Here is a 10,850-nt window from a genome sequence, read left to right as displayed (position 1 = left end):
TATGAACAGGTTGACTTTCTAACCTTATAACCTTATGAATAGATGTCAGATACATATCATTGTGTTTCATGTGCCAATTTCAGTCTTTAACGGTGACCTTATTACCCCTGTTTCTTGTGGCGTGGCCTACTTGAGGATACAATTTGCCTCATTTTTGGGCTCATGCCCCAAATTGAGCTAGTAAAATGTATTGGCGGTGTGAATCGGAAACATACATCACGGTGGGGCCCATGGCTTTTACAAAGGCAATCCTGTCCATTCAGTTTTCCAGGCCAGATTACCTCCCCATCTTCCCTCATTACGATGATCCTTGCATTTACCAGCAATTAATAGGAACCAAACAGGCCTTAAAAAAGGTCAGAAGGCATGAAAAGTGAGTTGTAACATGCAATCAGTTGTGTGCAAGTGAAAAATGGATTTACTTATCCTCAAAAGAAAATTTTCTAAGAAGTTGGATTTCATGCTTGTGGGACCGGTTTGACAATCCAAGATGTGATCTTATAGGCATCTCTCGCCTCACCATGAATAAGAGATGCCATTTCCTAAATTCATAATTCCCAACCCTTTCATACCATCTTCCATCCATGGTGACACCACAGTTTAGATACCAGAAAGCTTTAGACTCAACTCATTGTTAGCCTGGTCAGGTTGACATGAAGACTCGACTTGACACAGTATTTAATTATCGTGAATTTAAAATATTAAGAATCTTAATAGATATATAATATTGTTAAATTTAATATAAAACAAAACTCACTGGAACCGACAACAACACCCATCCCTTATTTTTAAGGAAATTCCCCCTCAAAAACAGAGTGACTCAGTTCGAGTCATACTGAGTCGCCAAGCCATCAAGTTGAATCAAAGAGTCTCTCCAAGTCCAGGCTGAGCTGGGTACAGAACCAAGTTTCCAGCAACTCAGCTCAAAATCTCGCCCAGTCAAGCTGACTCGACCGAGTTTCAAGTTGGTGAGTTTTGGAACCATGGGTGACACCCATCATATCAACATTTTGGATCATCAAACAAGGGACATTCAAGAAATCCTATAATATTTTGTAAAATAAAAAATAAAAATAAAAATTTGCCAAAATCAGGAATTGGTAACCATCTGAACAAGGATCCAAAGACTCCCACAGGATCTATAAGTTCCTCTTGAGTCCCAAAGTTAAAACTCACTTGTGTTAAAGGAATGTGATTTGCAGCGGTTGGTTTGCATGCACCAAACACAACAAAACACGACCCCCTGAGTGAAGACATAGCACAGATTTATGATACCCACAAAGTTCATCAGGTTGATCCCTTATGAGGGCCGACATCAGCTGCCCTCCCATCATGTGGGCCACACATTTGGACCACTGTTTATCATTTCCCATACATGTCTGGCCAACCACATGAGTGGAACCCTCCATTTGAATCCAAGGAACATTCACCGTAGGGCCTGTTAGCTGAACGATCTGGAGCTCAAAACACATCTGGGCAGGTGTCGGTCTTTGGCACATTCAATAGTGCAGCTGCAAATTGCATTCGCTCTATTAGAAACACAACAGAAATGACATCTATGGTTGTCTTTGGTTGCACCAAATTAGACTGATTAATGGAATATCATGAAATCTCACGGTATTTGGTGCAACAAAGCATACCCCAAAATTCCAAAGCATGCAAATTTATGGACGTTTTTATCATAATCATAGCACAAGTGGCCCCAGCAAGTAATTGGTCTGTATTTATCACAAAAACCTAACCTTAGTAGACTTGATCCAGCATCATTTTTTTTTAACTTCATTGGATGAGCCTAACAGCACCGGTCAAGGTGAAAAAGCTATTACACAAATACTTGTTAATCACACGATATTCCAAGAAATCATGATTCCTTGCACTGAACAGCACATGTGCAAATCATCCCACATCTCCAAATGATCATGCGTGCAAGATTTTACCTTCGGTTACATAAAATCCCACTCATTAACCAGTGTCCCCCACCTGTAAATGGTTACCTTCTTTCACGTCCCTTTGTCCACATGAATGGCCGGCTGATGGACAGGCTTCATTTCCTGAAGCATCCTCCTCTTGACAACGGTCTGGTGGCCCTGATCTTTGATCTAACTGAAAACATTCTTTGAAATATGAATTTGCTGCATAAAAATGAATGCATAGGAGTAAAGGCCAAACATCAGATAGCATCACCATTCCCCAACCTTAATCCTCACAGGCCAATGAGCCTTCTATGCAACTTCTCTCCCATGGAATGGCCATGTCCTTCATGGTCATGGAAAAGGAGTGTCAAGATCCCGACCAGGCACAGCACTGTGCCAACAAGAAGCTTGTCGTAGCGCTCCACCCAATGGAACTTGAGCTGGCTGGCACCATAAAACGAGAGAGCTACCAGCGAAGTCATCACAATTACAGTGCTGCAAAAATCAATGATTCTATTAATTCGGAAAAATGTATACCCCAAACAAATGCTGAACTATTTAATTAAATCTTTCCACATGTGGGATCCATGGTTCGGTGATCCAGACCACTGATCAGATGGGCCCACTGTCGAAGTTGCTAATACTTTAACATTTTGGCAATGGCATCATATGTCGGCAAGGGAGCTTCTAAGCTCACTAAATCATGGAACAAATGTTTGAACAACCCAAAGGGAAAATTCTTGTATGTCATTATCACAATATGATGATTTCTTTCACACCCTAAGATGGCTAAAAGACTCAGCAGCTTGGGCCGGCTCATTTGGTCCTCAGTCAAGTTGGGACTCTCCTGAGTCAGGGCTGAATCGAACCGACTTACCCGAGTCAGGGACGATTCATGGTATCAAACTGGACAGTGTCCGACTGAGTCCGAGTCGACTCGGTCAAGTCACATCAGACTCATCTGAGTCTTCAAAACAAGTACAATCAACATTTTGTCTCCCCACCCCACTTGTTTTTCACCACAATCTACAGTGTACATAGAGCCTGCCGTCAATGATTGGAAGCACTCATCAGGAGGCCCAGGCATGGATGGGCCACCAAGAATAAATCCCACCATTTCAGAAATCACCCTATCTGTGGAGAGCAAGCAGACAATTAGTTTTATCGATCTGTTTGCCAACCATGTGTGAGGTCCACTGAATTATCCAATCTATGCAATTTTTGTACCACAACCAATCCATGATGGGTGGTTGGGGTGCCGCTGTATAAATAGTTCCAATCATCAATGGGGGCAAGGGATTTATTAGGACAAAGCACAATTTGAGGTGGCATTGCAGCAAAATACTCAATTCAGTCCTCAAAAATAATTTCATCTGTGGGTCGGCATACCTAAAAAGCAGCACTATGATTGCAAGCACCATCATGGAGGATGAGTTGCCGACAGCGAGGAACACCGGAAGTGTGGTTGCACAGGGGGACAATGCCGGCACAAGAACAAGCCCCGCAACGGCCATCTTCTCCATGGGATGGTTGTGAGAGTGACTGTGACCACCCTTTCCCAGCATAAACAACAGAATGTAACTTCCTCCAAGAACTACAAGCAAAAGGGAAGCAAGTTTATGGACCATATCCTCGCCGGCAATGCTGTTCGCCATGGTAATTGCGGTTATGCCAAGAAGCGATGTTGACATCACATGCAGAATGGCTCCACATGCAGCTGTAAGTATAAAGGGGACATGAGTATGCATGAGTGATAAAATCCCAGAAAGTTCTAGAGAGCTTCAGATCACCAAGACATCGTAGATTAGCCCTGTACAAATAAGCTGCAACAAGAAAAGGCCTTCCCAACCCGAAATAAAGACAATAAACAAATGAATCATCCATTGCCTGTAAGAAACAGAGTCACCAAAAGCAAAAGATGAAGTATGGACAGTTTCCCTCGCTTGCAGAGGGACTATATGATCCTTCTCAGACTGTACAAGTGGGGTAATCCAAATTTATGATCTGAAGGGCCCCACCAGAGATCAAGCATTCTTTAAAATCTCCATAGTGACCCACTTCCTGGCCTTCTTCCCACTCTTTGTCAACTTTGCTTCTTCTTCTTTTTTCGTTCTTCCTAACTGCTATTTGCAGGCCATACATGCCATAAAATTTGCTATAGGCACCTGTTCAGAAAAATAGCTGAATATCCAAGAGATCATATCATTTTAGAGAAAATGCCCTTTAAATATCTCCGCTTGCCTGTTTTGAAATGTGTGTTGAGATGCCTGCCCATGGTACCAAAAAAAAGAAAAAAAAAAAAGAAGAACAAAAAAAAAAAAGAAAAAAGAAAAAAAAAAAAAGAAAAAAAGAAAAAAGGAAGAAGAAGCCTGCACATTGCCCACCATTAGTGGACATTGGAGGTATGAGTGCAGCACTGACTCTCAGTGGCTCAGTGCACACTATGGATACACAGTCATTTCACATAAACAAAAACAACATTTAAATATAAAGTTTGTGCTTCTTTGGAGTTTGTGTGGTTTACAGCAAATGACACACAAGGACCAATGACACCTGGGAAGGATCCTTAGAAGATTGAGAGGGGGACCAGACCATTCAAATTAGGCTAAGCAAACAGAAAAAGCGCTTCAGAGCAGGAGCCGTTCTACATATTTTACCAACATATACCCTGTCCATGTTCTGCCCTGTTCGGCCTGTTTCAGAAGTTCCATTCCTTATCGGATTTGTTTTGGAAATTGGAACAGAAGTTCTGTCAGAAAATTTTGTAGATTTTGGAATAATTTTCAAATATTCTGTGTGGTATTTCATAATCCCCAGGGGCAATTTAGGTGGAAAACTCCTCCCAATTGAATGAAGGGGGTTAAAAACATGGGGAGACAAAGAAAATGTACACTTATCCAGTTTCTATACAAGAAAACACTTTTTTTATGGTTTGTCAAAGAATTTATTAAAAAGAAGCAACAGAACAGATACAATAGGGACAAACAAAAATTTTTAAAACAACCCTGAGGAGAGAGAGAACTCAAGACAAAACAAGAAAATATAAGGGGTTTTTTTTTTTTTTTTTTTAATATAAATGGTAACTAAACTTCTATATAAGAAAAATGGAGCCAAAAACATTGCAACATGAACCAAAGCGGGATGGAGCGGGATCAACCAACAAAGCAGGGTGATTCAGGCCCCCCCACAAAGAGGCCTGATTACAAATATGAAATCCCTTTAAAACCATTGCCTAAGAAATAGCCCAATCCCAGAATCTTTCAAATAGCTCCTGCCACAAATCAGAAACATTCCCTCATTAAGACCCTTAATGCAAATGCAGGGGCATTTTCACACCAGGCTCAAGTGGGGTAGCCTGTGGGATGTGGGGTCACACTCGGAGTGGGTGGCCCGTGTGAGGCGGGTGGCTCGTGAGAGGCGGGCCCCACCAGTGTGACTCGGGTGGCTTGTGTAAAGCGGTACCCATGTGATTTGGGGCCCACGAGAGGGGTTCGGCCGAGGTCCTAACCTATGAGATGTAGGGCCTATGCTATGAGATAAAGGGATTGATTCACCGTACTCTAACAATTCGAGCTTTTAAAGCAAGTGGTTAATTGTCCTGCATCAAAGCGGTATCAGAGCAGGAGGTCTCAAGTTCGCGACTCCTCACCGGGGGTAATTAATGCGGGGGTAATTAATGCGGGGGTATTTTCATACCGGGCTCGAGTGGGGTAGCTTGTGGGATGCGGGGACACACTCGAGGTGGGCGGCCCGTGTGAGGCGGGTGGCTTGTGAGAATGAACAACATATAAGTCCATCAGAAATCAGCATATAAGTGGATGAGTAAACAGCACCAAACTCATGAAACTCTTCAAAAATAGTTCCATCATTCACATCCCATGCTATATTAAAGAACCCAGGTGATGTGATCTGTAACAACCCATTTTTTTTGTGGGAACTAACCCTACCGTCCGTTTGCGTGTGGCCCACCTGAGTTTCAGATCAGCCTCATTTTTTTGCCTTATATCTTCTCTTAGCCAGGCCGAGATGATGAACGGAGTAGATTTAAATTATTGTTAGTGGGACCCACTATATCTTAAAAAATAAAAATAAAATAAAAAATAAAAGTTATATCTTCCACTAAACCACCTTCTCCACTTTCCTTCCGTTTTGTACGGTAATGGCCGCCGAACCTCCCACTAAATGAAACCGCCCATAATTCCCACTCCTCTATTCCATTATGCATCCATTTATAAAAAGAGAGAGAGAGAGAGAGAGAGAGAGAGAGAGAGAGAGAGAGAAAGAATCGAAGGAATCAATCATAAAAAAAAAAATAGAGTGGGAGAGAGAGAGAGCACTGTAAATCAAGAGAGAGAGATTAAAGCGGGGCCGGATCGTCAGACTTTAAGGTAGGTGATCTTAACCTGAAATTTACCATTTTCAGTTATTATTATGTTTATTTAATCCAAATTTTCGTAGAAATATTATTGTCAGTTGAATATTTTTTTTTATGTAGGGAATCTACTCATTTAGGAATTTCTATTTTACTCTTTTTTTAAAAATATTTAATAATGAAATAAAATAAAATTATAGAATAAAATAAATAGTTTATTTAAGATTATTTTATTAATTCTTAAATTTTTTTTGTTAAAAAATTTATTAAACTAAATCTCAAATAAATTATAATATCTTACAATATTTTACAGTACAAACAGAATATAAAATTAATTATTTAAAGTATTGATGATTCATTATGTAGAATTATGAACATAAGTGATGTAAGATTGATAAGTATATATAAGCAAATATGATTATGAAAATAAAATAAAAATGTATAATAATAATAATAATAACAAATTATAAATTATATAATTATAATATGTAATCAGTATTAATATGATATATAATAAAATAAAATAAAATAAAAAAGGTTTATAAGATCATTAAGGTATAGTGAAATATAAATATTATGTCTCATAATAATATAGTAGTAATACAATATAATTATAGGTTATAAAAAAAAATATTGACAAAATATATAACATAATTAAAGTAAACATGTGTAAGATAATATTATATTACATAATTAATACATAAGTATTTAATAGTATTTATATGATTATGCTATAAGTAACAAAATAGAAAAGTTTTATTTGATAATATATAAAAGTTGTAATAAATATAATTTATTATTTTTAAAAAAATTATGTAAATATTAACAATTTAACATAAAAGTACTATAATAATTATATTAAATGTATCAAAAAAAGTAAATTTATTAATTTAGATAGTCAATTATAAAACAAGGTTAATCATACTGACATAATGTTGTAACAAATAATTTATATAATAATAATAATATCCAAAGTCCAAATTAATATCTTCCTTAACCTAATTCAATTTAGATTTAAAAATAAATAATAATAAAATTCTGAATTTAGATTTAAATAGTTAGATAAGAATAATAATAATAATAATAAATTTTAAATTATCAAATAATAACTTAATTACATTATTAAAGTTTCAACAAAAATTTAAATCTAGAATTATTAACTAAAAATTATATTGTTAATATTTTGTTGTGAAATAATTATTAATCTTACATGTATGTCTACCATTCATTGAACATTAAATTTTATTATATTAGATGCAACGTAAGCAAGTAGAGCAATCGTGTCCCTTGGGTGAAAGGCTCTAAATTAGCAAGTAGGGCAATCGTGTCCCTTGGGTAAGAGACCCTAAAGTCAGCAAGTAGGGCAATCGTGTCCCTTGGGTGAGAGACCCTAGAACCCACTGGATCCTTTGGAGTCTCCTTTGTGTACGGCGTATGAGTACAATTGTGTGCGTTGACATACGTCAGGAGTACAACTGGAACAGTAGTCTAACCAGCTAACGTATAAATGGGTCCCTCACCATGAGGTACAAGTGCGTGGTCGTTAATGCAACGTGACCATCCACTTGGATACGGTGTTGTAAGAAATAATATAAATGTTAGGAGTATTCATGGAAATATCACATGTATTGCATTTCACAATTCTGTTGTTAAATTCCATTATCTGTTTTCTATTCCTTCTTTTTATAAAATTGATATTATCTGAACATGTTAAATTTTGAGTAAGAAACGACCCTACTGGGCTGTTATGCTCATCCTACTAAAACAAATGCACAGGTGCAGAGCTGGAATATTACAAGCAGGCGGGCCTCTACTATTAGCTTTATTTTTATTTTTTTTAATTAGGTTTAGTTTTAATTTAAATCATTTTGTTATTTAGGTTTAGTTTATATTCAAATTTCAATGTAGAAAGGGAAAACTATCAAAAGGGTTGAATTAAATAAACATTTCAGTTGTATTTCCTTTTAGATGATGTTGAGTGTTGATTGAATTTGATTAAATCAACTAGATTGTAATTAATGTCATTATATTATAACTCACACCTTGAGATTCGGGTCCCGAAGACCTTATTCAGGTACTCGAATTTTGGGCGTGACATGATCACTGATCAGTGACAATTAGCAGAAGAATTTGGCAAAGACTGCATATATTCAACTTCATTTCTCACCATTTCACAAGAAATCAGACCAAACTGAAGAGTTTCTCAGAAAAGTAAATAAAACAACAGCACAATTTAGTCAGTTACTTTCTAAAATACAATCAACTTCAAGAATGCCAAATGTAGCAAGGATTCACTTCCAGATCTTGAATGTAACGCTATTTTGCTCTGCCCTATATCTCCAAAGAATATTATAACAGCCCGCATAATGGTTTCAAAGTGTTGCATTACAAGCATGGTGTGCCATAACAGCCATAAAGGCCGTTATGCAAAGGTAACGGTGGTAACCATTACACATTACAGGGTCGTAATGGCAGTAACGCTCGTTACGGAAAAAATGGCCCATAACAGCCATTATAGCCCCCGTTACAGCCCGTTACAGCCCATTATGGTCCCCATAAAGGCTATAACAGTCCATTATGGGGCCAATACAAGGGCCATAACTATCATTGCAGCCTGTATCGTAAAGGTAATGGTGGTGGCCATTATTACAATTACAGAATATATTGGTAATAAGACCTTATAATAGACTATGTAGTATGTATTATTAAAAAAAAGAAGAAGAAAAAAGAGAGGCAGCAATGGAACAGAAAAACACTACATTACACATTAAAACACTTCAAGCATATTAGGCCTTTTTTTCCTTTTCTCTTTTTTACCAACATGTTACCAATGAATGACAGCACCACTCCTTGACCAGTTATATCCATACAATACCAATCTTAGAATCAGCACAATTCCAAAGTGAGCATTTTATAAGATCCTATAAGAAAAAGAAAAGGGGGGGAAAAGTATGTTGGCATTCTCAACGTTCATTAAATGGTAGAAACTCATCAATTGTGAAAGATCAAAAACCCATCAATCGTAATTTGGCATACATGTAAAACAATCAAAACAGTCCATGTCACAGCCCCATTGTGGATGAGGATGCATCATCTAAAAAACCACACTGCTCATTTACCATCTACTATCACCCACTGAATACAACACCTGACAATTTCTGTCTGACTGCCCATTCAAAAGCTACCAGTTGGACAGTTGTGATCATCTGATCAGAATGATTTTCCATCCGCTATTGGGCCCATGATATAGATAACCATCTATGACCCATACCGTATTTTGGATGGCGTATGCCCTGACCAACAAATGATCATCTTAACCGTATGATTTTGCCCATTTGAATTGGACAGCTGATAACTTCTTTCTAACCATCGATTCAATGGCCACCAATTGTACAGTTACAATCATCCAATCACACAATACGAAGGCCTGAAAACTTCCCACAACTCAAAACCATGATCTACACCGCCACATGGACAATTCAACAAAGCCAGTGATTTCATCCCACAATCCAAATGACAAGATTCTGAGAGAGGAGAAAACTCACTGACGAAGAGAGTCCTGGAAAGCGTCCATTTCTGCGCTCGACCGACAATCGAGAACGGAAGCCAATGCGTAGGGATGAACGAATGCAAGAGGGAGACAGTCGCGATCCCTCCAATCTTCGGCAGATCTTCCGCGCTGAAACTGTCCATCTCAACCGTCAGATCGACAACCTAGTAGAGATCTGGGAGCGAGACCACCTCCATTCACCAATCTTCCAAGGAGAAAATTGGGAAAATTAGGGTTCCAAAAAAAAAAAGAGAGAGAGATTTCGCTCTGGAAATTCTGTGTCTTCACCGACAGAAATGAGAATTCGAGGATCTCAAAAGGAAAAAGGATTGCATTTTCGAGATCTGATGAGAAAAATCACATACCAGGGTTTTGGAAATGGTTTTTCTGCGATCTGCGATCTGCAATCACAGAAATAGGCGCAGGATTTGAAGAAGAGGAAAGGAGGAGTTTTAGTAGTCCGCGGGACTTTTAAAAAAATGTAGACAATCGGGTGGGTGCCGACCATCAAGGGCCCCACTACAGAATCGCAATCGTTGGACAATCCTAATCGTCCAACCGGTAGAATCTTGCATACTGACACTGCCAGTAGCCACTCGTTACTAGACGTTGCTCTGTGGTCCCCACCACGATGTATCTATTTTGTTGACGCCGTCCATCCATTTTGCCATTTCATCATGAGCCGCATATCCAAATATCAAGTGGACCACACCATAGGAAACAGTTGTGATTGAACGGTCACCATTGAAAGCTTTGTAGCGACCACGAATGTTTTGGATCAAGCTGATAGTCGTTGTGTTTCCCTTCGTCCAGGTCTGTGTGGCCCAATCAACAGGTTGGATGGCAAACAAACATTAGAGTGGGCCCTAAGAAGTTTTTAATGGTGGGCATTCAATCACCACTGTTTCCTGTGGTGTGGTCCATATGAGATTTGGATCTGGCTCAATTTTGGGGTGATGCCGTAAAATGAGGTGGCAAAATGGATGGACGGTGTGGATAAAATACATAAATCATG

At 38.4% G+C, this 10,850-nt stretch overlaps 1 protein-coding gene across 3 annotated transcripts; it reads right to left on the bottom strand.

The window, feature by feature from the left end:
* Positions 1-1,805: 1,805 nt before the first annotated feature.
* LOC131251090 (uncharacterized) lies at positions 1,806-10,267 on the bottom strand. Of its 3 annotated transcripts, none has more exons than XM_058251600.1 (4): positions 10,201-10,267; positions 9,831-10,040; positions 3,303-3,630; positions 1,806-2,408 (listed from the first exon to the last, which is right to left on the bottom strand). In XM_058251600.1, exons 2-4 carry the CDS (start codon positions 9,976-9,978, stop codon positions 2,204-2,206), a joined length of 681 nt encoding a protein of 226 aa, XP_058107583.1. In that variant the 5' UTR covers positions 9,979-10,040; positions 10,201-10,267; the 3' UTR covers positions 1,806-2,203. The 3 variants fall into 3 exon arrangements, with proteins under 3 accessions (XP_058107583.1, XP_058107582.1, XP_058107581.1); XM_058251599.1 differs by lacking the exon at positions 10,201-10,267 and having other exon boundaries at positions 1,806-2,103; positions 2,196-2,408; positions 9,831-10,187; XM_058251598.1 differs by lacking the exon at positions 10,201-10,267 and having other exon boundaries at positions 9,831-10,187.
* Positions 10,268-10,850: the final 583 nt, after the last annotated feature.

Source organism: Magnolia sinica, chromosome 7 (assembly GCF_029962835.1).
Source record: "Magnolia sinica isolate HGM2019 chromosome 7, MsV1, whole genome shotgun sequence".
NCBI lineage: Eukaryota > Viridiplantae > Streptophyta > Magnoliopsida > Magnoliales > Magnoliaceae > Magnolia > Magnolia sinica.
The sequence above is the reverse complement of the archived record's forward strand: the minus strand, read 5'-3'. Positions and strand labels throughout refer to the sequence as shown.

Bases quoted from the DNA above. Each gene is read 5' to 3' on its own strand.
- LOC131251090 (XM_058251600.1), bottom strand. From the start codon at position 9,978: ATGGACAGTTTCAGCGCGGAAGATCTGCCGAAGATTGGAGGGATCGCG. The intron at 3,631-9,830 runs GTGAGTTTTCTC...TTATACTTACAG, and splicing joins TTCCAGGACTCTCTTCGTCA to CTGCATGTGGAGCCATTCTG. The intron at 2,409-3,302 runs GTATGCCGACCC...TGATTTTTGCAG, and splicing joins ATCATAGTGCTGCTTTTTAG to CACTGTAATTGTGATGACTT.